This window comes from Triturus cristatus, chromosome 5_2, assembly GCF_964204655.1.
Source record: "Triturus cristatus chromosome 5_2, aTriCri1.1, whole genome shotgun sequence".
NCBI classification, from domain to species: Eukaryota; Metazoa; Chordata; class Amphibia; order Caudata; family Salamandridae; genus Triturus; species Triturus cristatus.
In genome coordinates this window covers 774,238,559-774,266,351 of record NC_140588.1, presented here as the reverse complement: position 1 = coordinate 774,266,351, position 27,793 = coordinate 774,238,559, and the positions used below count along the sequence as shown (strand labels likewise).

The 27,793-nt window shown below is 43.9% G+C and overlaps 1 protein-coding gene across 2 annotated transcripts in view; it reads right to left on the bottom strand.

The window, feature by feature from the left end:
- The window catches only part of WDR44 (WD repeat domain 44), a 616,515-nt gene that overhangs the window by 193,985 nt on the left and 394,737 nt on the right, over positions 1–27,793 (bottom strand). For both annotated transcript variants that reach the window (XM_085607883.1, XM_085607885.1), the window contains 4 exons: positions 25,410–25,548; positions 23,306–23,370; positions 9,665–9,781; positions 4,303–4,425 (listed from right to left, as the gene is read on the bottom strand). In XM_085607883.1, the coding sequence (XP_085464009.1) occupies positions 4,303–4,425; positions 9,665–9,781; positions 23,306–23,370; positions 25,410–25,548 (444 nt within the window). The remainder of the gene's footprint in view (positions 1–4,302; positions 4,426–9,664; positions 9,782–23,305; positions 23,371–25,409; positions 25,549–27,793) is intronic.

Here is a 27,793-nt window from a genome sequence, read left to right as displayed (position 1 = left end):
ACGATGGCTTAGTGGGTTCTGGAAATCTCTTGTAGGTATTCTGCTGCATGCCTTTGAGTTCTTGAAACAAGGCTAAAGGAATCTGCACCATATATTCTTGGTAAGGAGTGTGGCCAGACTGCTGGAAATGTTCTCCATGCTGCTTAGGCCTTTCAGCGTATCTCGTTTGTTGAAGTGCATAATATTCCTGATAGTACTGTTCCTCATCATCCTCCTCCTCCGGATACTGGACCTGGAGCTCCAACGGCCTGTGGGCCTTTCCAAATGGTCCGTCATCAAGAAGGTGACTTGAAGGGAGGGGAGAAACCTTACTTGGTGAAGTTTGCTCTTCTCTCAGTCCTAACTCCTCGTTTGCTCTCCGCTTAGTCCTGTTTCAACACTGGGACACCTTTTGGCCGAGGCAGCCATATATTTTAGGGTCTTAGTTGAAAAAAGTATGACAGATCTTGCAGTTCTTTACCTTATGTGTAGTGTGCAGGCAGTAGATACAGTCCTTGTGTGGGTCTTCAGAATGAAGTCTTTACTTCCCACAGGTGCCACAGGGCCTGAAAAGCCCTTTCTTTTATTTCGCTAACATGGTAGTAGGTAGATTGAAGGCAAATTTCTTCCAAACTGGTTGAAGAAAACTGAGCAGAGGTCAGGGATACTCCCTTCACACGACGTGCAGTAGAAAATCCAAAGCAGCAGCCTCTGTAGGGAGTGTTCTAGAGGATGCTGTCGCCTGATTGGCTGGAGTTCAATTCCATTTAAAGGATATGGATAAGTTATTAGAGTGAATGTGTCATTGCCATTATAGGCTAGGATAATGTTATGTACTGATTTATTATGGTACTGTGGGACTCCCACTCTGGCGAAGGGGAAGGATTCAAGCATTTTAATTTATGAAAGATCCAATACTGGAGAAATATGAATTCCTTGGTGCCAAAGGTGAGCCTCCGCCAAGAATACATTTGGTAAATATTATTGGTAGTAATTTTATTTTAAATGTTTAAAGTAGGATAGGTTGCACACATCATAAATAGAAGATATTTTTATCGAGTTGGTAGCATCAGGTGTGGGAATAGGCGTCCTTCAAGTCAACTACCGCTAGGGAGATGCCTTCTTGTAGGAGAGAGATCATCTCCTGGAAGGTAGGAGTCATCTTGAGGTGGATGGTTTGCATGAAGGTATTTAAAACCCACCGACTAAAATAGGATGAAGTATAGTTTCCTTCTTTGGTATGAAGTAGTAAATTAAGTAGAATCCCTGCCCTTGCTGAAAAATGATATTTTGGCCCTCACTTCCTTGTTTAATATTGAGAAAATGCCTTCCAGTGATAGATACGTATGGTCTTTATTGATCTTGTGCCTGTAATACAGAGGTATATTTATAGGTAGGTGCATGAACTTGGGAGTATCCTATTAATACAATTGACAATACTGACTTGTCTGTTATACTGTTGCATTTGTGATGGCAATTGCTTAGCCTTCCTCAGACCGGGTTTAATTGGATTTGTGGGGGAATCATGAACGGTAGCTGCAGTAGTACCTCTGAAAATGGAAACTGCTAGTACTTTTACTGGTTTAATGAAACGCTTCAGTGAAAGGGTTAGTGCTGGATACTTTTTGGTTGTTAGACGGGTTGAAGAAACACTGCAGCCTAGTAACTATTCCTTTTGGCTGGCATTTCTCCATGATGTTGTATTAGGCATTGGAATGACCGTCTTTGCTGCAAAGTACCCAGAGACTTTGCGGTGTCTTTTTTTTTTTTCATAAACAGAATTTTATTGATTTTTAAAGCACTGAACAACTAACATCATGTCAACAGGCTCTACAACGCAGTAATATAAGGGCATGGTTGCAGTGTATTTTTTTATTTAATTTTATTCTGAAGCCTCCTTTACATGTAGCCTAGAAAGGTTAACTCCGTCATATGGTACGCCCAAAAGATGATATGTTTCTGGGCAGAACCCTGTAGCATGTAAACAACCATGGTGAAATAATAAGACATATGTGTTAATGCGACAGCATGCAGTCATCTGCGGGGGTTTAACATACAGCAAATTTCAGCTGAAAGAATTCTGACTTCCACATGCTGTTCTTTACTTTCCTATGATATATGTTAGGAAGGGGTTGGAGAGTTTCCTACATTTTCTGCAACGTGAAGCAATCATAGCAGCTAAGCAGTGCCACGAAGTTTGCAAGGTGCCAAGCCAAGTAGACATTCCCAGTGCAGCATAAAGGCGTTTACTTTCTTTAACTGGCTGCATGCCAACTGTGCCCCCTTAGAAGATCTTTTGAGAGCTGTGTGAACCATCCACAGTTACTGTGCAGCTGTTTTGAATTTAAATTCTAAACTAGATGTTATGCACAGTGTTTTAACTGCACATGATAAAAAAAAAATTAAACAGTTGTTTTGCAAAGCAGGCCTGCAGCTTTGGCAGGTACTTGGATGTGTGCTCTGTTCTGAGCAATATTTTCTTAAGGAAAACAGTTTCCTCTTGTCGGTCAAAATGAGTACCATTGAGTTGGGTAACAATGAACATCTGTTTTTCAGCGACAAGATACCTTGGGTGAACCTTCACTTTACAAATACACATGTTATGTTATCTGCCATAGGGCTGTTGCATTGCAGTCCTTTGTAGGACTACATGTACACATAGGTTTCGTCGCTAGGGGATGCCCTACTGCCCCAGGGATCAACACTATATGACTCTAGTATGTACTTTTGCAATGCACCCATCCTCACCTCGTGTGACAAGAGTCTCACATAAGTAACCCAATTCCCCTTTTTGATTTGTGCCTGTGTGGTGATGCATTAAAGATGGCTAGTATGTGATGTCATCTTGAGGGCTGATGACTGGAGATGTCTTTGTGACTCAGTGATATCGGTACACTTAGGAATGACACAATGGTGTATATCTTGTGAAATTAATACTTCAAACGAGATTTTCTGCTTAATATCAGTCTTGCCCTAAAATTGTAAACTATGCACAGAAGGGCTGGTTGACTAGGCCGTGTGTGTTACACCAAGCATACTCTTGTGATGGCTTGTCACAATATAGATTGATGAATATTCATTTTTGTCTTGAGTCCAGGATATCTGTTTTTGTAGATGTGCTTTGAATGTGTTCCTCTGTTTATTTTCCCCTATGGTTGTGCAGTATATCGCCAAAAAAGGAGTACCTTTGGAAACAGCCTCAATACCAATCAGCATTCAGAAATGAATGTATGTTTAGGGATTAACCCTCCTTATGCTTCAAGGTAGGCTTTCTGATCTACTCAGGTGTATGGAATAGAAACTTGGAATGAGTCTGTTCGGCTCTTGTAAATTGTAGTGCGTGTTGAGAGAGACCATCATGTGGAGCAGCACATGTTTTAAAATCTTCAGTGAAGTTTCTGTACCTCTATGGCCGTCTTCGGTTTGATAACCTAATCATGTTCAGATCACTCCTCCGGAAAATAAGCCAGTAATTCTGTACAACCTAAGGCATCTCCTGGCACAAGGCATATTCTGTGGCTTCCTATAATAAAGTCAGTGTACACAAAAACACTTATTGAAAATCACCTAGCATTAATGTTTAATCTAGAATTCGGAGTGGTACAAAGAGCCCCTAAACTCATGCTTGCATACATTTAAAAATGTATATTTTTTTATTCATCTCCAATTTCTATTCGTTAGATGTTTCATTATCAAGTGATATATTGTTGGTACACAATGACCATATCTCTATAGTTGCCTCTAGGTATTGTGGGTTTTTGAACAATTATAAAGTTTATACATTACTGAGACTGAAAGTCTGATGTAAACTCAGCTACACATTCCACATTTCCCCTGACTTACTTTCAATATATTTAATTTAGATGATTATTAGTATCTTTGGTAAAGCTACCTACATTGTAGGCAAGCTACCTACATTACCCGTAGCTGAAATCTGAATTGTGACAATTTTTCACCAATGAATAGTTTTTAGGGTCTTAAATGGGTTTCACAGAAATACTTTCTTCCCCTCACAATGTTTCTCCTGTAGAGAGAAGCGCTGACAGAATTGCGAGAGGAAGGACATGTTTGTTTGGGCCACAGAAATGAGCCAGGCACTGATTGGGATTTTTCTTGGGCTTTCTGCAGTTCACTATGTCAATTTCCCATATAAACAAGAATGAAACTACGAAGTATCATCACCAGTCATTGCACAGCCTATATAGACAGCACTATTTAATACAATGTAATGCCGCAAACATCACATCTAACAGTTCCAGGCTGTGATAAGAATACTTTTAACGAATTGGAGCCAGCTCTGCTGATAAACATAGCAGTACTCACCCTTGGATGAAAAGCTATTGCAGTGACAAAGTCTATATGCTGGAAGCAACATAGACATTCTCTTCTTGATATGTGCCACAGTCGTACTGTCTTGTCCATAGAAGAAGAAAGTAAAAAGTAATTCTGTAGGACAGAAAAGTATGGAATTGTAAACATCTTTGTAAATTTACAATATCAAAAGCACTGCTCACTGTGGTAACTTAAGGTATATGTGATTTCATCTGGATCACATCTTTAAAACACAAAGATTTCAATTTAATGTATTAATTTCTTTGCAGTGTTACAGAGCTTTCATCAGCATAAATCACTTTTAAAAATCCTTCGCTACCAAAAGATGCCTTTTACAAGCGTTCCTAATGTTATACCTTACGTAAACCAGTGTGGTAATTGGGCTAAACTTTCCAATTTCTAAGAAAAAAGTCTCTTGATCTGTAATATCGGCACCACTGCAACTACCAAAAAATACCTACTTGCTTGCTGGTACACCCTGCCTGTGTGTTGTTGTACTATCCTTTTGATGTTAGTGTGCATTTCATTGAGCAGTCTATGTTAGACTTAAGAATGTACCTTGGCATGTTTTCATTTAATCTTGTAAACGAATGTCTGTCACAGCTGGTGGAAAATCTATGATAATGAAGTGTATTTATACAGGGCGTCTGCTACCCTGTCATGGTGATCGGTTTGATGTTGAAGATGTAAAGGTAGATTATTCCACATCACCAGAGCAAGGAATCGAAGATCTTCAGACACTCTGGTGGAATTTTATTAGGGATAACGAGGAATATAGCCTCCACAGATCAGAGGTTTGCATGGTTCTCTGTGAGAGTCTCAGGGCTTCGTTGCAGTTTTAACAAGCATTGGCATAGCCAATAGGTCTCGCTTTTGGGACCTTATAAGTATTTAGTTATGCAGCACAATATCCTTTGTGCAACAACATCAACTGTTGCATGGCTAAGCACTTATAAGGTCCTAAATGTGAGACCTATTGGCTATGCCAATGCTTGTTCCACATGTTATCACTGTCTGGGTAAAGGTCTCACCTCATTACCAGTTTAACATTCAAATGCAGTCATAAGCATCTGAAAGATGACCAGTCAACCGTAACATAGGGCCTTCCACTGCAGGGCAAACAGATCACCGTGATTTTATTAACGTTTGTTCCGTTTGAGTTGGAAACATTTTTGTTGTTGTTAAAATCTGTAGATTGTATAGCAGATGACGAATTATGTTGAAAAATTCCCACAAATCCATAATTATGCAGAAAACACGGCGGCCAAAAATCCGCATAATTCCGGTGGCTCCGACTGTAACAGAAATAAGTAGATTAAAGTATTGCGGTAGGGGCAGGATGAAGGTTAAGGCAATGGAGGGGGCACTCGAAGGGGGAAGAGGAAAGAGACATTTTCAGCAATTGGGATGCAGACAGAGCCCTCCAGGGCAGCCCACTCTGTCACAATCTGAGCTGTCACCGGGCTCAGCGCTTCTACAAAATTGTTGTGCTGTAAACTGGCTGCGCTGATTGTTTGTGGGAGGGGAAGAGAAAAACATGCTCAGAGCAGTAATGGAGCGGTGGGTGGCAAAGCACTTGGTGCTAACCTTGAGAGCTCTTTTTGAGGCTGGGGGCAGGTGAGGAAGGAGGGGTCAATGAGTGCAGCTAAGGTTATACGGCATCTTCAGCTGCTCTGCCGTCACGATGTGTGGGGTGAGTTAGGACAGATGGAGGGTCAGGACATGGGGCATGCTCACATGCTCTGAAGGTTTGAGGTAGAGGCACGTTTTACGGCTGCCAATGCTTGTTATTAGCGAGTTAACCACATCCACTGGACTTCGAAAGAGGGTTTGGTGTCTGATGATTGGACTGTGGTACTCAACCGTGCAGTGAACCAAAATAGTCTGGTTTTTGGGGGGGGGCAGGAGTGTGTAGCGGTAGCATTCGGCTCGTGTCAGTAACCGCCGGGCACTCGAAGCTGAGGTATCTTTATATGTCTCTGGGACGGGGTCCAGCGCGAAGGGAGAACGGAGTTGAAGCAAGTGAAGAAGAAAGGCGTGTTAGCGGAGAAGGGAGAAACATTCTGCAGTCTCCCGCTGCCCGGACTCCTCAATCTGGGAAAGATATTAATCCCGGCGCCTTGGTCAGACAAAGGAGCGGAGGAGGCGACGGGGGGATGAAACGACAGACCATGGGCTGTGATAAAAGGAAACATAGGGACTAGGACAACAGGGAAGGCGGCAGCAGCAAAGTGAATCACAACAGGATAGTTACTAAACAAGCAGAGGAAAAAGAAAAAAAGCCCACTTACATGAAACAAGACGCGCGGCCACGAGACACGCTCTGTGGTGGGGGAGGGACGAGCAAGACCGAGGCGGAGCGAGGTGCGCGTGCTTGGGAGAGCGAGAGGAAAGCCAGATGGCACCTCTGCTCATCTCTGTGCGCGTAACCGCACGCAGTATGCCACCCAAAAAGCTGTGGTAGGCTTTTTAAAGCCCACTCACTAAATGTCTCGCCAGAGCAGCGCATGCGCTGGCTCAGGTGAGACCCAAAAAGTGCTCTGTTTTTGACTGGTAACCAGTTAAGTTCTTTTAAGGCTGAAAAGATTGAATCTCATTGCTTAATTCCAATTAGTAGTATTGTTGCCCAGTATTGTACTCTTTGTAGTCCAGCTGCAGTTTTAGCAGGGAGACATAGATACAATATATTGCAGTAGTCCAGACATGATAAAACCAATGCCCGGACTACTACTTCGTGTATATGCCTAGGAAGCACTTGCAAACAAGCATTCGCAATGCAACAGGTCTCGCATTTTCGACAGTTTAAGCTATTGGCATTGTAAATGACAATGCATTTTATTGATGTGTTTTGCAAACCAACGCATTTAAAAAGGCATTGTAATTTCTAATGCCAATAGCTCAAACTCTTGCAAATGCAAGACCACTTTAAGGGTGGCCGTGCCCCTTTCTTTAGATGCTGCTCGCCGTATTCAGGTTACATCAAGCTGTGTCTAAAGAAAGGGGCACAGCCACCATTGAACTGAAAGTTCACAAATATATATATTTTTTTGTAAAGACGGCCCATGCCTTGCTTTCACTTTAATGGCGGCAGCGAGCCTTTGTTTAGATGCGACTCGCTATAACCTGAATACCGCAAGCAACGTCTAAAAAAGGGGCGTGCCTACTATAAAATTGAAAGCATGTTATGGGGCGTTTTCACCGACGAAAAAAAAAAAGGTTTCGTAGCACGGCCTCTAAAGTTAAAGCGGACCGTGCTGACAAATACAATAAATAAAGAAGCGTTGCAGTAACAGCGGACCGCTTTGGCAAATTAAATAAAGAAGCGCAGAGGCTATACTTCAAGCAGACCACGCTGCCAGAGTAAATAAATAAAGAAGCGCGCCGCTATAGTTAAAGCAAACCGCAATTACTAATTAAAATATAACAGAAGGCGGTGTGCTGCCTTGTAGGAAAGCACGTCGTGGGTTTAAAGAAAATAGTGCTCATAGACTAGATAAAGCAGACCGTGTAACAACACAGGTAAAAAACCTTGTTGAATAATTTGGTAATCTATTCTGGAAAATCCTAGTAGCCCATGCAATGCTATACCTCTGGAATAGTGGTGTGGGTGCTCTCATTAATACGAAATCCGTATTTCACAGGGAACTGTAAATCATGTCCGTTGTTCACTGTGAAATATGTTTTTTCCAATACCACTGTATTTTGCGCAGTAAAAGTATACAAGCACATATATGAGTGTGTGGGGGTACATAAAAAAAATATATATAGACTTAAAATATATGGAGCTGTACATTTTTTAAATGTATAAAATCTTTTATTAAAATCAAAAGCTCTTGGCTAATGCCAGATATAAAAGTCAATTTGAGGTTCCATATGTGGGCAGGCTCTCCTTTCGTAGGGCGACATCATAGAATTATTAGCTGGATCATGCAAACCAAATCTCTCAAGCTACTGTCTTAAACATCGAAAATGACAGAGCTATCTACATGTGACTTAGATCTCGTTCTTTGATTTTTTTCTCCCCTTCCACTTAAAAGGCCAGTGTCACCTCAGTGCATAAGAGGTGTGCAGCACCAACGAGCTTTGTTGCACTGTTCCGTAGAGCAAAGGATTCCACAGTAATTCTGTCAGGGTGAGCAAATGCTTGGCAGGGCTGATGTTTCCCAAATCAGGCGATATACAAGTTATGATTGGATTCCCTCCCGAAACTAGGCTTGACTTGTGTATTCCGGATAGATACCAAGTATAAAAGGTTTACATTTTCATAAACTATCGAAACATTCAAAATCCATTTTATTGTTTTGAGTTTCACCAAGGCAATTGAACAGTGAGCTGTGTTGGAGAGAGCAAAAACACGGGTTACATAATGGGGTAGATGGGATTTCACACACACTGGCTGAATCATTACATTGTAGTACAGTGAGATGAACGCTAGCTGCGGACATCCGCAAGTCACAAGTCCAAATCCCAGAAAGGGCAACTGAGTCCTCCATCAATCTAACACTGGTAAACATAGGACCGTTCAATTAACGAAGAAGTACCCCGGTTAGTTACACAGCTCTGAGCAGCATAAGTGTGAATGAAGAACTATATTGAAAAACAAAGGATTATATATTGCACTCCCTTGGTTTTTAAATGCTGAGCCACCTTTCATACAGTTCTCGCCGTAGAGTGATGGTTGGAGGATGGACGTCTAAGCACACGGTGATAGGATTTCTATCCGTGAAGTATGTGGGATGTTAGGTTATAGCGGGATTGATGTTCCCAGAGTGGCAATGAGGCACCTTTAGAGGACAAACTTAAATTAAAAGTAAGATATGTGTTCTTCTGGAATTTTGAAAATACACCGCCATGAATAGCATAAACCAATTTCAAGAAATGCAAATAAAAGCCAGCATGCAAAACCGACACAGACTTGTTTTAAGCCTTAATGTGAATAAATGCAGTAAGAAATCAGATTAATAAAACACCAAGAACAGCAAGACTGTCCAAACCCAAGAAAAGACGAGACAAATGAACCTATAATGTTTTATAGGGAGGCAGAATACTTCTTTAGATCAATATAATAAAAAGTACAGTTTGATTTGATTGGGACGATATACATGACTACGTGTCTGTTAATACAGAGAGAACCAACAACAAAGCTATCACTTTTAAGCAAAAGGCAATGTGATGCTCACTGGACAGTCAAATTTCAGTCATTAAAGGTCAGTCAACTCAACTGTCTTTTTTTATTTTTTTATTTTTTCTTATAACTCTGACAGGTTTAGCTTGCCCTGTCTAACAGATTCATAGAGTAAATAAATTCTAGAGGCAATTAGAACAGTTCTGGTGGAAAATAAAGGCATCTTACTTTAGACCATGATAAGTCGAGGAGATCTGCAGTGTGTCCTTTATATTTGCAAAATGGAACCTGTCGAAAAGGTGCATTTTTATCATCAGTGTCCAAGTCATCTGTGCCGCTGTTCAGCTGCAAAAAAAACAGATAGCGAATGTTAGTGGTACTCTTAGTGACAGGTGCTACAATGTTTTTTACCATATGAAAAACAACTGCCATATTTCAGTGACGCTAGAAATGTCATTTTAAGCCCTAGTTAGAGTTCAGATGAGACGGCTCGTGTATTCCTTCGCCATGTAAAGTACAAAAAGGACTTTCAAGGCTTCTGAATCTCCAGGGCACCTTCTAATATTGCAAAGGAAGAGGTGACAGCAAAGCGGTGATTCCTTTGGAGGAGAGGTGCACACAGCACAGTATTCACTAAATGGCTGTGAGAACCGCAAAAATGCATTAACATATGGGTGTGTGATCTAAATATGACAAGTATCTACTGAGTGATGTTACCGCTCAGTTGCCCCTACACATGGTAGAGGCCAAGTCCCCCAAGGCTGTAAGGAACCTTCTAGGATGGTTGATTGTTTGATGTGCCCAAGCCTGTTCAACCATGTCCCGGTTAGGGATGTAGGCTGAGCATCAGCATGTTTGGCGCCTGAGGTTTCTTTAGCGGAGGATACAAATATTTCTTTATGAACACAACATTTATTCAAAAGCATCACTAAGCACTTGATAGTGGACAAAGTAAGCGCCCCAGGTAGGGAAGGTTACAATGCTCAGAGGTTCAAAAGACTGTTTGGAAACCCAAGACGGTGGGGAAGACTGTTTTGGGAAGCCCTGAGGTAGTAGCATATCCAAAGGGACAGGTTCTCTAAACAGTTGTGCTGTGTGCCCTGAAAAAAAAATCCCTCAGGTAAGCAAGAGAATGTGGCCTTGAAAAGACAGAGGACTTGGTAAATTGTGACCTCGGTACACTGTGTTGGAGTGTGACCTTGAGAGTCTGGACTAAACTCTCACCCCTACCCCAACCTTGCTGCTGAAAATATGCACATCATAGTCACTCTCGGAGCACTCACTCACCACATCCATAAAGTAGGAGCTCTAGTATCTTCAGGGCGGACTCTGTAAGTGATACTATGTTTTGTCCTTGGTGCATGAGGGTTGGACAGCAATAACAAGTTGTAATAGAGCAGGAACAAAAGCTAAATTGTACATGATTTTACTGATTACTGGCAAGATATGTCCCAGGTCAAGCAAGGTCTCAGATGCTCCAAGAAATCTTGCTGTGCCTCCGCCATTGTATTTGGTTCACCCAACTATAAAGGGGCCACTACACAATGACATTGTCCAGCATGGTTATGTGGAGTGAAGGAAGACTTGGAGTTGACACAGGAACAGAACAAGTAACAAAAGAGGTCACAGGTTGTTGAAGGAAGGCCAACACAGAAAACCTTCTCAGGAGCTGAGAAAGACCTTTGTAGAGAACATGTTCAACAATGCCTTTATTTATGGGCAAAGAAAACTCCACATTGTTAGGCCCATATTCAGTAAGGTTAGGCCCTATATAACTTGAAAAACAACACAAGTGCCAGTAATCAGAGTTTGTGCCCTGACCTGTATTTTCACTCTGCCATAATTTGTCTTTTAAAAACTTGCGCAATTGTACGAAATACTCACTGCTCTCACCGTATTTGGGACTTAAGTCCGCCAATCCCTCCCCGGTCCACCACCAGCCATTAGCGGGCTGTTTGTGTGGAGGGAGTCGAGAGTGGCGGATACCCACTTCCTGTGTGCCGTGCTCCTCCGCCATTTTGGGTGAGGAGACTCTCTAGTTGTTCAAAACTTGGAACCAGCCCAGTGAAAAGGGGCCGATGACGCGGAAGCGCACTTGATTAATGCTCACAGCATGCAACTGACGCACAAAAGGACAGCTCGGTTGCAGGAAGCTGTGTTGTTTTAACCTGTATGTGAGAGAGATCTCGAGTGCTTTTAAGAATTTGGCATCTGAGTTTGTGCCCTGACCTGTATTTTCACTCTGCCATAATAGGTCTTTTAAAAACTTGCGCAATTGCACGAAATACTCACTGCTCTCACCGTATTTGGGACTTAAGTCCACCAATCCCTCCCCAGTCCACCACCAGCCATTAGCGGGCTGTTTGTGTGGAGGGAGTCAAGAGTGGCGGATACCCACTTCCGGTGTGCTGTGCTCCTCCGCCATTTTGGGTGAGGAGACTTTCTTGTTGTTCAAAACTTGGCACCAGCCCAGTGAAAAGGGGCCGATGGCATGGAAGCGCAGCGTGAGCGCTGAAGGCACACCAAAGGCAAGCACGTCTGCGCCAGTTCGTCGCCAGACATGCTGCCGCCCCCACTAGAGATAGGCTCTTCTACGCCCGGAATGACCTCCTAAAAATCAGGAACACGGTGAGCAATTGCAGACAGTCCTTTGGAGACGCCACGGAGGACCCTTTCTGTTGTATACAGTGCGGCTTCAGTGCTGTAATAGCCCCGTCTCCACACTACCTCCCCCGACCCAGTAAGCATATTAGCATTCTCAATCTAAACTGTCGCTCGTTAGCCAAACACTATGCTGATGTTCATGACCTATTAGAGGACGCCTCCCCTGACGTCCTCTTCCTTACCGAGACATGGCTCTCTGATGCCATGATAGCCGAGCGAGGCCTTGTGCTTCCTTTAGGCTACTGCATCCTCACTTTGAATAGGGAGTCCAGAGGCGGGGGCATCGCGGTTATTTTTAAATCTTGCTACCCCTGTACTTTTGCAAAACAGGTCGTAACCGGATGCGAATGAGCACACTTTAAGATTTCATTGAGCTCCAACTACACGACGTCAGGACTCCTAGTATACCGGCCCCCTGGGCCATCCACAGACTTTAGGACTGCCCTCATGGAGACAGTCAGCGTGCTGGCGGTTAACGTCGCTAACTTTACCGTCAGTGGGGATTTGAACCTCCATCTGGATAATCATGATTACACTGACGTGGCTAACTGTGTAGCTGATGTTGCGGCTTGCCAGCTTGTGCAACTGGTTTCGGGTCCGACGCACATCGCCGGCCACCTGTTAGATCCAGTCTTCATGAACATACCCTCACTTACAGCACACACGCCCATCCCCATGGGATGGTCAGACCACTGTCTAGTACCTATATCACTCAGTGTATAACCCCAGTAACGAGTGAGGATCGTTCGATCTCCCTGAAACGCCCATGGCACAAATTGAACTGGGAACATTTCGACGCATGCCTCTCGGTTACTTGCCCGAGTCTGCCGGTTGATACCAACGAGGCATACAGGGTGTTTTCCGATTGGATCAGACATCCGTTAGACAGCCTAATTCCTGAGAAATGGTCTATTAGCCGCAAATCTAAAACTAGACCATGGTATAAAGGCGATTTGGCCGATATGCGCAAGAGCTGTAAGAGGCTGGAGCGTATATGGAGAAGGGACTTCAATCCCGCCGCACAGAACATCTACCGGGCGGCGATTGAGAGGTACCACAAGGCCATTCAATTGGCCCGAACGGCATTTTACGCCAATCAAATCCGCGAGAGTGATAACCCTGCAAAGAGCGTGTTCTCAATACTCTCTAGCCTTCAATCCCAGCAGACTGCCGCTGGGCCGACCATCAAGTCCAATGAGCAGTGTGAGGACCTTGCCACCTACAGGCCCTTCCCAATGACACATAGTAGCAAGCAAGCGGCACAGGGTATTTAAAACGTGAATACCTTGGATACCTTTCCACCTATCCCCGCCGACCAGCTGCGAACACTGTGCAATAAAGTCAAGTCTGGATCCCCGGCTGACCCGCTCAAACCAGACCAATTCATGAAAGTGCTTCCTACAATCATATCCTCCATGGGCCAGGTGATAAACGGGTCACTTGCCACGGCCACCGTGCCCAGGGCACGAAAACAGACCAAAGTGATACCCCTACTCAAAAAACCTTCTTTCGACCCTGCCAAGCCAGAGAACTATTGTCCTATTTCCTTGCTCCCCTGGGTGGCAAAGATCACCGAGGCCTATGACAACTCCCTCCTGTCGGACTTTCTGACCAGGGATAACATGCTGGACCCCTCCCAGAATGGCTTCCGCACGGCACGGAGTCTGCTCTCCTGGCTGTGACAGAACATCTCCGGTCGGCACTGGACGCCGGTCAAACATCGGCGCTGATCCTGTTGGATCTGACCGCCGCGTTTGACACGGTGTCCCATGCCATATTGTTGCGCCGCCTGGAGGAGGCCGGAATCACTGGTCCGGCTCTGGAGTGGCTTGCCTCTTTCCTTCATGAGAGGTCGTTTGTGGTAACAGTCCCCCCGTATGCCTCAGGCGAACACCCCATCAAGCAAGGGGTGCCACAGGGTTCCTCCCTCAGCCCCCTGCTATTCAATCTTTACGTCCAACCCCTGGCCGCAGTAGCTAAGAGCAGAGGTCTGACCATGGTCTCCTACGCCGACAATACACAGTTGGTGGTGGCGCTCTCAAATAACACTGAGCAGGACGCCCTTAAGTTTCAGGGCGACCTAGCAGCAGTCGCCGAGTGGATAACCACCAACTGTCTCCAGCTGAATGCCAGCAAGTCAGAGGTACTGCTGGTGGGGAAGGACCATGGTCAGTGGAGGGCACGCTGGTGGCCGGCAAGCCTTAGTGCCCTCCCCCCCAGCAGGCTGTAAAAAATGTGGGGGTGTGGCTAGACTCATCCCTCAACTTCAGAGTCCAAACCAAAAAAGTGGCAGGGACCTGCTTCGGACTAATTCGACCCCTATTGGGTTTCTTCGATGCACCCACACGACAGGTCATCATTCAGGCGTCTGTAATGTTAAGACTGGACTATGCCTGCTCTCTATATCTAGGGTCCAATAAGGCTGAAATTCTGAGGCTACAAAGGGCATAGAACGCGGCAGCAAGAACCCTTCTAGGTCTGCGCAGGTCCTGCCCGGTATCTAACGCCATTCGGCATCTTCACTGGTTGCCTGTAGCCAGGCGAATTGAATTCAAGGCTTTATGCATCGCCTTCAAAGCCTTGAAATTGTCCACCCCTAACATCCTGGCCAACCTCCTCGTGCCATATGTTCCCTCACACCATCTCCGCTCACAGGGTCAACACCTGGCAATGGTCCCCCGAACTCCGAGAGTCCGTGCTGGAGGCTGCTCTTTTGGTAGTAGAGCGACCCTCCTCTGGAATGCACTTCCAGTTCACATCCGGGGCCTTAACAACTACCTAGAATTCAGGAAGGCCATTAAAACCCACCTTTTCCCTGCACCATAGTCCTACTTTCAGTTCCCCCCGCATATGTCAGTTGCTCTGCTGTCAGCACCGGGACCGCCCCTTTGCTGGGGCAGCTGTTGCACTATACAAGTTGTGATAACATAACAATGATATCATTCCACAAAATCATTCACACCCATGATCACACACCATGTTATGACCATCAAATATTTATTCATTTCTACATTTTCCTTTTTTCAATATTGAACCTTTTTAAATATATTCTTCATAGAAGACATTTATAAGCTTGTCAATACACTTGGAAAACGACAATACTACATTTACAGAAAAGAAAAATCACAAATTTACACAAAACAATGACAACATTACAGACAACAAATCACAAAGTATATCTTTGAAGCCCAGGTTCCCTTTTTTTGGTTAATTATTTAAAAGAGTGCCCTTGGAGCTAGGTTCTTTTCTAATTACACTCACATGTGGTGATTGGACAATTATGACCCACTGTTCGCCTGGCCTGACAATCTGGGACCACCTCCTAAAGTAGGTAAGGAAGTAAGAAACCTTGGAATTATGATGGACTCGAAATTATTAATTAATTCCCAAATGGACAAGTTAGCAAGATCAATCTTTATGGAAGTCGGAAAGTATGGGATTATCTTCAATGAACTGTGACATCTGGGTGAATGCTGCTCTTTCTATGAATTTGACCTGGAAAAGGTCCATTTCTAATCGGTCTGTAATTGTTTGGGTCATGTGGGTCCAGGTTCTCTACTAATGGCCATGCGTATGGCTTTTTTAAGTCCTCTGGAATGATTCCTGTATTTAAAGAATTATTGATTACTTTTCTTACTGGCATGGAAGCAGAGATAGCTAAAAGAATGTTCTAGAAGATTTGTAGTGGACAAGGTTTAGAAGGGAAGCCAAACAGCCTGCTTGCTTTGACCAGATCCATACATTCACTTTGTGGTAGTTGTTTGAAGGAATAAAGAGGCTGGGCTAGCCTACCCTTAGAGGGAGTTGTTGGAAATTGGTTGGTGCTGGTGGTTTTCATTGGTTTTAAACAGGAGTTCAGCATGACTGCTTTGGTTCTGTAAGGGTTTGCCAGTTTGTTAGTAAATATTTGAGTCAGTCATTCCTTCTGTGCATTTAGGTTTATGAAATTCAGTGAGAATTTTATAAAATTCTTTATTTGCACAATTTGCGTGAAAGTACAGTGTCATTGATGCTTTTTATTATTGAAGATAGATGAATAGCCTCAACGGATTGACACTAGATGCTTGCTTTTGAGATTTCACTTGTATGTGTAAGCACAGAAAAGAAACAAGAAAAAAAGATAACCGTAAACCTTTGACAACCATTGTGGCAGTAGTTGGCAATTAGCACACTTATGTTTATGGGTTGGTTCCTGCCAACTGATGGGTCTCCTTGGTGAGTATAGAGTCCCCCACATGGTAACATTTATTGATAGGTACAGCAGCTAGGGATATCTTCATAGTTTTGCAGGAGACACACAAAACAACTACTTGGGGGCTTGGTTGGAATTTTGTCCATGTTTGGACTTGGAGGGGAGAGGTAGCCTGTGAGAAATCCCCCCTGTCCATTATGTTATCCAAGTTGTACTAGTTTTTGGACTCCAATGATCTGTAACTCTGCTGTCAGTCTTAGACCTGCTAAATAGGCCTCAGCCACTGCATAAATGGCATTCCTTCTATTTATTTCCACAGCAGAGTTACAAAATCCGGCCTCTAAAAAAAACAACTTTGACAAGACGGAGGCAGAGAGGACTGAAGAAGAGGGGAAAAGGGATGAATCAAGATGATTTTATTGGGGGGGGGCCGAGTTTCTAACTCTGTTACATTGCTAAGGAGCAATAAGAGGACACATTTCTATAACTCCGTTGCCCTGCTTAGAAACTAGAAGAGGGCAAATTCCTTTCTAAGCAGAACCAGTGGCAGGCACAGTCAATTGTTTAGAAGGGCAAAATTCTGTACCTGCCACTCTTGCTGGTTGACTTGCTGCATATTGTGTGATAGCGGTTTAGTTACTACCCAATAGTCTACTGTTAAATAGTTGATGCCAGAGTGGATGCGCAGTCTCAGATCAGGCAAACTCCTGATTTTTAAAGCCATTACTTTGCTGTGTGCCATGTGAAATGTACTTCATTTTGTTTATTGTGTACTTTTAAATTGCGCCGTCATGCTTTCTGATCCGCTGCAGTCTCTCGGGGCTGTTAGCGCAGAGAAAACTTTTCTGCACCTGCCAGACTTCCTGGTTGACTGGCTGCCTTATTGTGGGTTAGTGGTTTAGTTGCTGCCCAATAGTGCACATAAATAGCCGATGCAGGCACGCGTGCCCAAGACAAGCCTGTCTGCACCTAGATGGTCCCATGACCCTGGAACCCTGGTCGTTTTGGGTCTTCCATCGGGCAGTACACCTCTCTGCAGCTATTGATTCCTACTATTTCGAGAGATTGCTGCCACTCTCTGGACCTCTCCCAAGAGATATTGGGTTGTAGTAAGTGCAGGTTCACGTTCAGGGCTCCTAGGTCAGCACTACAAGGGGGATGTGTGTTTTGCCATCCCCTCTTATGGGGCGCTGTTACTTGCTTAGCTGCCGTTCTTTAGTAAAGCATCAATTAGAGCTGTTTGATTTCTTGATTGACAATCAGCCAGACGCCATTTTCTTAACTGAGACACGTCAGTGATTCCTTCTGTGCATTTAGGTTTATGAAATTCAGTGAGAATTTTATAAAATTCTTTATTTGCACAATTTGCGTGAAAGTACAGTGTCATTGATGCTTTTTATTATTGAAGATAGATGAATAGCCTCAACGGATTGACACTAGATACTTGCTTTTGAGATTTCACTTGTATGTGTAAGCACAGAAAAGAAACAAGAAAAAAAGATGACCGTAAACCTTTGACAACCATTGTGGCAGTAGTTGGCAATTAGCACACTTATGTTTGTGGGTTGGTTCCTGCCAACTGATGGCTCTCCTTGGTGAGTATAGAGTCCCCCACATGGTAACATTTATTGATAGGTACAGCAACTAGGGATATCTTAATAGTTTTGCAGGAGAGACACAAAACAACGGTTCCATATTACATGAGAGTTAATGTTTATGGGTTGCGTTCATATAAATACTACTTGGGGGCTTGGTTGGAATTTTGTCCATGTTTGGACTTAGAGGGGAGAGGTAGCCTGTGAGAAATCCCCACCATGCCAATAAGGTTATCCAAAAAACAACTTTGACAAGACGGAGGCAGAGAGGACTGAAGAAGAGGGGAAAAGGGATGAATCAAGATGATTTTTTTTTGGGGGGGGGGGGGGCGAGTTTCTAACTCTGTTACATTGCTAAGGAGCAATAAGAGGACACATTTCTATAACTCTGCTGCCCTGCTTAGAAACAAGAAGAGGGCAAATTCCTTTCTAAGCAGAACCAGTGGCAGGCACAGTCAATTGTTTAGAAGGGCAAAATTACTCAAATTATCAGCACCAAAGACTAACAAACAATTAAGTATTGACTCGACTCCTAATGTGCTTACTGCTATCCCCCACGGCTATGCGATAATCAGGCCTGATAGGCAGAAACAAGGGGAGGCGGGATAGCTATCATTTTTAAACAGACTATTCCTTGTACATCTGCAGAGACAGCACTTTTATGTAGGCAGTGAGGTAGCCTCTTCGAGTCTCGCTTCATCCAACAATTTTACTCTAGCAGGGCTTCCGATCTATCGCCCTTCGGGGGCAGTTTCTACTTTGAAAACAGATTTGGCAAAATGTTGCCTTCTCGCTCTCTCTACGATAATGTTATAGCTGATCTTAACCTTCACCTTGAGGACAGAAAGTGCCTGGCGGCTGCTGCGTAAGTTGTACAACTGAAAGCCCTTCAGTTGGTATGAGCCTCTACACATAGATTGGGACATACGCTGGATTCCATTTTTTTCTAACTGTACCAGACTGGTAGTGGATCCACCTATTCCTCCTATTTGGTCTGACCATTGTGCCATTCCTGTTCAGGTTTCTCCGACTACACCAACACAAAAATCTAACGCAGGCAAACAGGTTAAGATACGGAAATGGGTTAAGGTTATCCCTACTACTTTTACAGAGGTGTTGGCAGAGAACCATCCTATCTTGAGGGACTGCGTAGACACAGCCAATGCACAACTGGAGGGATGGATAACAAGGGTGCTTGACCAAATCACACCCATCATTAAGGTCAGACGCACTAAACCTACGGCGGAATGGTTTGGAGTTACTTTTGTTAAAAAAGACCGGCAAACGCTTAGAACATGTTTGGAGCAGAAATTACAACCATAATAATTAAGATAATTATCGTGGAGCATTGAAGGAATACCACAAACCGACCAGGGCTACAAGCCGCCATTTCTACGCAGAAAAAATAGATCAAGCTAATAGCTCCTCTTGGGAATTGTTTTCCATTGTGAAATCACTATCCTCTTTGGACAGTCTCCACGTCTCTTATTCCCTCAATGGATGGTAGTAACTCTTTTGCTCAGTATTTCTCTGACAAAGTCTCCTCTAGCTATGCTACTTTTCCAGAGGAAGTCAGAGATGCCCTGTGTCTTGAAGTCTGGTTTGAACTAGCTGCTGAGGGGGTAGGACTTTCCATCTTTAATTCCCTAACCACTGAGGATCTCCTTCCTCTGTTGACAGGTTAAATCAGGATCAACATCCGATCCTGCCTCATCTTTTGGAACGAGGGATGAAGGCACCATAGCCCGTGCTCTGTGACCTACCTAACTCCTTTGAGTTAGGTAAGGTCAGGTCCCTGGGAGCTGCAAACATGCTACCATAGTACCACTCCTAAAAAATGCACCTACTGGATCCCATGAAGCCGAAAAATTGTAGGCCCATTTCCCTGCTTCACTTCTTTTCTAAAGTGGCTGAGAAGCATATAAATAAACAACTGTCGAGCTTCATTAAAGCTACAGAAGTGCTTCATGAGACCCAGTTGGTGTTCTGCCCGCAGTTCAGCAAAGAATCTGCATGGCTTCTAGCCTCTGAATCCCTCAGGCAGGTTGTGGATGGGGGAGGAAGGGTGTGGGGGGGTAACACTGCATCACTGATAATGTTGGATCTCAGTGCGCCATTCAATACCGTGTCCCACAGCTTTCTGCTTGAACAGCTGTGTAATCACAGCATTTTTTTTTTTTTTTTGCAGAATCGCACCTTCCAGGTGACTCAAAAACATTTTATATTTTAGGTTTTTCCACTGCGTTGAGCCCCACGTTGTTCAATCTGTACATGCACCCACTGGCTGATATTATCGAGCATTATGACTTTAACATTGTGTTATACACCGATGCTTGTTATCACTCGGTCTCAGAATGAAAGAGGCACTGCAGCTCAGCTGGAATCCTGTTTGTCAGAACTGGCTGAGCGGATGAACCATAGCTGCCTTAAACTAAATGTCGGAAAAACTGAGACTCTTATTTTAGGGAAGCAACTATCAATCTGGTCCTCTACTTGGTGGCCTGAGTTACTTGGGTCACTACCTGATCCCAAGTCGAAAGTTAAGAACCAGTTGTTCGACAATCAGATCACCAGCCTAGCGGGGAAATATTTTGGGGTTCTGAAACCCCTTAAAAAGATATTGTTGTTTCTACCAGAAGCCACCAGAAACTCAGTAGTCTAGGCACTGATAATCTTACTGGACTATTGCAATGTGTTGTATATGGGAGTCTCATAAGCTAGATTGCAGAGACTACAGAGGGTGAAGAATGTGGCAGCTTTCTAATGCTTGAACTCCTGAGGCGAACGCCTACAGGCCCAGCTCTTGCTAACTTGTACTGGCTGCCACTGGGCAAGAATGTGTCTTTTAAAGCCATGTGTCACAGAATCCTGAATGATAAAGGGCCTTGTTATTTGCACTCTCTTGTCAAACCCTACCTACCAGGCAGAAGTCTCAGGTCTGCAGGGGCCTTTTTAGCCGCCATACCTACTGTAAAAAGAGCACGCATGAGAGGATGCTCTTTCAGTTTGTTGGCCTTTAAATATTGGAATGCCTTGCCTCTGGTACTCCGAGCAATACATTGGCCTTTCAAAAGAAACTCAAAACAGGTCTATTTAGACAGACCTAAAGGCCATTTCTGGAGTGAGCTCTATAGGTGCCAGAGAGTGAAATTTTAGAGCGGGTACACTTCAGTCAAAGTAACCAGGTGCTCTATAAATAACTTTATTATTATTCCTCAGGAGAGAAACTGAACACTATTCAAGAATATACCAAACACATTGTACTTTACATGTCCTGGACAAAGATGCAGTATTGAAGTTACCACCAGATGTCCCTCTTGAGTCAGCAACAAGTGCTTGAAAAGCATTCCACAAAGGTACAGTAAAACAAGCTGCTACAAGTTTGTCCCTCTTGAATTAGACAAGTCCTTCCAGTGCCAGCCTGCAGTACTTTAGGTCATTACTAGAGATACTTTAAGTAGGAAATAAATCCCTGCGGTGGCAGGTACAGTGCCATAGTATGTTACTAATTGGCAAACACAGCCCCCTTCATTTCCCTATATCAACAAATTAAGACAGGAGCAGATAACCTTGAATGTATCTTTCTGTATGAAGCTGAAGGGAACAATAGCAACAAAACACCAATATGAAGGAGAGGACATGATTTCAGTATATGTGTGTGTGTGTATATTCACTATTTTTTTTTGGGGGGGGGGGGGGGTAAATTTCTAAGGCTTGTAACATTTTATTTCTTAATTATAACGTCCCTGTAACCTTTTTTTCTGTGAATTTTTAACCCTCAAAGGCCTTGTGTGGCAGGAGGTTGGTGGCAGGGCCTGCAGCCAGGCCATGCACCTAACACCCCATAGGCACCGAAACCAGCGTTGCGCACAGGCAAAGGCCATGCGCTGTGTGGAGTTGGCCACAGGCACCCAACCCCACGCGGCACATGATCGAAGGCTGTGCGCGGCATGTTGGTTAGCTGCAGGGTATGGTCTATGGCCAGGCCCTGTGGCCAACCTCCCATAAGCACGCAATCGTGAGGAGCCACGTAACCCCCCCTCCCCAGGCCAATTACAGCCCTGGTGCCCCTATCGCAAGGGCCTATCCAGATAGTAAATGGGGATGGATGCAGGCAGTACCCACTCCCTAGGCAGGATTTGGCTCCAGGGACCCCCAAACCCAGGGCCATGCCATCAAAAATTAGGAGGAGGGGGACATATGGCCCCCTCAGGCCAATTTAGTCTTGTGGACCCCATACCCTGGGCCTCTCTGGATTTATGATTTAGGAGGGGACATGCAGATCCCTCCTTGGACCAATATCGGCCCCAGGTCCTGGCCAAAACAATATGGGGAGTGGGTGCCTACAATGACAATTTGGTCCATCCGGAGAATATGGTGGAGGAAGAAACAAGCAAAAATGAATTATAGTTTGTGCAGTTTATAGCAAAGCATGCACTTTTAACAGTGGCGGCTCCTCCGCCTACTGCTCACTGAGTGAGCAATAAGAAAATGGAAAAATAAAATGATAATAACTTAATGTTATTATAATTTTATTTAAACGTACCGGCTCATTGTTTGGAGACGGGCCAGGTTGTTTTGAGGCTGGGTTAGGAGTCGTGACACCCTCCTAGGTGCCAATTAATGTTACGCCTACTCTCTGGGGCTGGCCAAACATTCAAGCGCACTTTGGATGTTCCCCACCCAGGCTGCATTACAGCCTGGGTGGAGAACATGACCAGGGTCCCATTCTCTGTCAGCACTGAACACTACATTGCAGCGTTATGATTGGCTCAGGAGAGTCTGGGTGCTACCTACTGCCACAAAAGCCAGGGGGAGGACGAGAGGATGGAGGGAAAGGCGGCGGCTGGCAGCACCCAGGTGAGTGTTTTTTTTAATGTATTTTTAATCCCCTCCCTTCTCTCCCCCCTCACGCCCATTCAGTAGCAGCCCCTACTGATTTTTTGTCACTTTAATGCCAAACAACTTATCTTAGCAAGAGTGTTACCCCGCATGCTTTCAATTAGTTGGTATTGTCTCGAATTGTTTCCATAAATAACTGATACATTAACAAGTTAATATGAACAAAACGACTACATATTCGGAACAATCAATCACAAACCTACACGTCTAGAAGAGTATTATAACTAAATATTTGCTGCGGCAGTAAATTAACGCTCTCAATTCAAAACTCTAAGTAATGTATTTAAATTCCTCATAGGGTAAGGTTAACTGATTCTTCTCAAATGCTACAACTGGTTTTATTTATGGCACTAAACTTATGAATTGTTCACAAAAATAATTGTCAGCTGATTTACACAAATGATATCATGCATTATGAGGCTTATTTGCTAAATACCCCTATACATATGCTTTTTTACCCAACGTTGTAGCTTATTTTCATATACTGTATAATGATTGTACAGCTGTTTAACATACCCCAGCATCAGTATCTGACTTGGAAGAATTCAGACTTTCCTGAGAAGGTGAAGGAGATACACGCCCTAAACAGAAATGAAAAGCGGTTTAAAATTGTTAGAGCAAATATATACCATTCTCTTTACGAAATTAAATGAATGCTATAGTTTCCTTTTATCACAATTTATTAGCCGTTTGACATTTTGGAAATGTTCATTGTTTATTTACATTATGCTTCAAAACTGTTTTTGAGTAGAATCAAAAATACATCTACATATCATAGACTTACATTGAACCTTTGTCCAAACAATGTATTTGGTATATCGCATAATGTATGCGGTATATCGCATAATGTACTCAATGCATAACTGCACATACATACTTCCCAATGCAGTAGTATGAGACCTCGTCAATATTCCTAACTGGGACCAGTTATACCCAAATGGCATCCTACTATGTTGTGGTATCTCTAGAGCTCCTCCTAGTTTTCCACACCAGAGGTTAAGGTTGTCACAGTGTTCCATTTCACAATGTTCACCTGTAGATTCAGTATACATCACGAGGCTACAGTAAGTTGCCAGATAAGAACAAAATTGTCAGGAACAACTTATTTTGGTAGATCGTGAACTTGTTGGACTTAACACAGGACTTTCAGTAACTAACAAATTTATCTGAGTACATCGTTTTTTTGTTGCATGCTGCCAAATAACAGCGGTTAAACTACTTTAGTTTTAAATATCACCATTAGTTCTGATCCAGATGTTGAAACTCTCATGCAAGCCCTGCTGACGAGGGATAGATTCCATTTGTTTTTGATGACCTCATCTTATTGCACAATGTCAAAACATGGGGGGGAGAAATTGTGCCACAATCCTTATCAGGGTGAACCAAAAAGTCACTAAGTTAACCTGTGCTTACCCTCTGGTAGCCTGACACAAAAGCAGTCAGGCAATGTGTAAAGTATTTATGCAGCACACAAACAGTAATAAAATGAAAAAACAACACAAGGAAAATCCCACACCACTTTGGAAAAATAGAGTTAAAGTTAATATATTACTTGACACCAAAAATGACAAACTTCAGTAGAACCGGAGTTATGAAATTTTAAATTTTAAGGTAAAATTTAGAGCCTAATAGATTAAACAGCCAACCGTGAACATCTACTCACAGCCCGAATGTCTTGGAGTTGTGGTGAAGGGAAGGCCCAAAACTACACTGTATCCAGGATGACTATTGAAAGAGAGTTTCTGCAAATGGGTTGGTGGGATTTTGGCATGTTGATCCAGAATCCAAACCATATCAGGTTCTCAATCGTCTGGAGGTGGTTTACAACTGACTGCGGTGAGCCCAACTTCAACAGTCAGTCATCGAGGTAGGGGAAAACTGGGGTCCCCAACTTCTGAAGATGTGTACGGAAAATTGAAAATGCTCCTGGCCCACCTTGAACTGCCAGGGCCGTCAATGGGACTGCAGGACAGGGACATGAAAGCTGCTAAGGACAAAGTAAAGCAGCTTGTAGGTGGAGGCCAGTGGGGCTGGTGACTGATATGTATATGGTCTCTGATGGCCTGGGCAGTGTCTGCATGTTCCCCACACCAACAGGACTGGGGTGTCTGTTGCGGTGGACAATGGAGTGAGCATTATGGCAACCCTCTGGAATAGCCTAGAAAGGGGCAAAACTGTGGAGGATATAGTCTTGCAGAGGTGGAAAGGCCTTGAGAATATCCGATCCCACTTTTCCAGTGACAAATTTCTTTGAAAAAAACAGTAGAAAATGTTCAGTAACATATCTTGGGGAGACGATCAGTAATACACTACATACGCTTATAAATTCATCACGGTATGTAAACTGCAGCTAAAAAGTACTCCCTGGCAGCAGCCACTTCGATGTACCAAGTCCTACCGGCATGAAATATAAGTTACATTATAATCTTTATGAGTGCCCTGTGCGCTTAAATACTTTTTCCTTCAAATAATGCTAATATTCAAAAGTACATTTTTCAAACAAATATCTTGTCAGTTGTAATTTTCCTTGACAATAAAGGGGTCCTTAAGTAATAAAAATAGAACGGAAAACAAAATCACACACCATACACTATAGATCAGTAACATAAGCACGAGTTACCTTCAGTGTTATATTTCATGCGCATGTTGTTAAAATAGTCAAACGCATTCTTTAAGACCCATATCCTTACGACGTTGTCTTGTCCTGCTGATGCAAGTAAACGACCGCAGTGAGAAAATTTCATAGTCCACACCGCACCCTGTCAAAAAAATAAAGAAATTAGGAACAATCTAATGGTTTACTGCACACAGCATTTTATGCGCACTCTACCAGTAGACCAAGGTGCAAACCGCATTTACAAATTTGTCAGCTCAGGTAAAGTAAGCTTTCAGTCCACCTTCAGCTATTCAACTTGTACTCCTTTACAATGTCCACCAATCCAAAAACAACTTTTTAGCTCTTGGCAGCATATAATGAAACTTGCAATCCTTTTATTGCTGCTAACGAGCATCCCTAACCCCACCCTCGAATTACCACTTAAAAATATATTTAACAATTGCACTTACTGTATAACAAGCGTTGCGAAGTGAATAAGATATGCATGCATATCGGAAATAAAAATTTGAATTTGCCTGGGGCGAGCCCACCTTAAACAGCCATTTGTCGAGAAAGGAAAAGACGGGTAAACTGATCTCTGCAGAGGAGCTGCAACCACCACCATCACCTTGGTGAACACCTGAGGGGCGCTGGTAAGGCCTAAGGGGAACATAGTGAATTGAAAGTGCTTGTGGCTCATCACGAACCGCAGGTAACACCTGTGGGCAGGCCGGATTGAAATGTGGAAATATGCACCCTGCAAGTTCAAAGTTACAATCCAGTCTCCCAGGTCCAGGACATGGAGAACTTGAGCGAAAATGAGCATTTTAAATTTCTCCTTCTTGAGGAAAAAATTGAGAGGGCCCAGGTCTAAGATAGGACGAAAGCATCTGTCCTCTTTGGGCACCAGAAAGTAGCGGGAATAACAACCACAACTTACTTATGGCATCGGCGCCCTCTCCAAGGCTTTGTTGCCCAAGAAAACCGTTACTTCCTGGCGGTTTAAGGAGAGATGGTCCTCGGTCAGCCTGTTGCAAGTAAGTGGGATAGGTGGAAGTAAAGTCAAGAAGGAGAGGAAGCAGCCCCTTTCAACAATCTGGAGAACCCAACAGTCTGATGTTATGGACCTCCAGTGGTGCAGGTGATGCCATATCCTGCCTCCCACTGTTTACCATGAAGGTTGAAGGGCGAATCAAAGTGGTTTGGAGGCTACAGCTGCTGGGAGGAAGAGGACTGACCCAATCTTGCTGCCCAACCCACAGGGTATGGGGGTACCACTTCCTCAGGCACAAGGAGGCTGGGGATCTTCTGCACGGCTGGGCAGGTGAGAACGCATCTGGAAACCCCTTTCGTGGCTATGAAAGGAGTGAAAGGTCGACTGAGATTGGCAGGGCCATGGAAAGGCCCATGACCTGGCCGTAGCAATGCTATCCTTGAAGCGCTCCAGCGCTGAGTCCAACTCAATTCCGAAGAGATGGAAGCCATCAATGGGCATGTCCATAAGCGAGGCTTGAACATCCCCTTAAAAAACAGTTCTCAGCCAGGCGTGACGCCATAAAGCCACTGACAAAGAAACTGCTCTGCCAAGCTAGTCCCCGTGTCCAGCCCATATCGGATTGTGAACTTCGCTGCATCTCCAGTATGCCACAGCCGTGAAGATTACGGCCTGGGAGCCTCGGGGACCACAGGCAGCACATGTGCAATCTAATACCACAGTGCACTGGTGTAGGAGAGTAGGGTCTGCTTTCTATGTTCACCCCCACTTTTTGCTTTTGCTTTACTGGTTTTCGACTTAGATGTGGCTGTGGGCCTGCTAATCAGACCCACAGCCCTGCTGTTCTCTCTCTAAATTGATACTATGTACTTTAGGTGCATAACCCATTTGGATAGGGTCACCTTATTGGCCCCTGTACAGTGTACCTTAGGTACCCAGGGCATAGGTGTACCCTAGGCCTACCAGGGGCTGCAGCATGTATTATGCCACCCCTGGCCTGGCCTTCCATTATGACACAACTGGCTGATAACTCAGCTGGGGCAAGGTCGTGTAATCACCCCTTGCTTAGGTGTAGTATTCCTATACCTGACTTACATATAGACACATGTGTACCTATCAGCCACTCCTATGGCAGGCCTTAACAATCCTGGAGGCAGAGTGCTTGGTAACATGTGAGATGGCGCTCTAGCATGAGCTGAGCCTGTCTGCAGCTTTAGGAACCATGTCCTTATAGCTGTTCTATGATATAGCCTACCATATACTCTTAAAGTGCCTTGTAATCTTAAACGGTTATGGTAACTATGGTTTGGCTTTATCAAAACATGTCATGTAAGGAGTCTAACACTTTGGAATAATACCCCCATCCCATTTCTGGGGATGAGGATATTATCCCTCCCTTCTAGAGGGAGAAGAC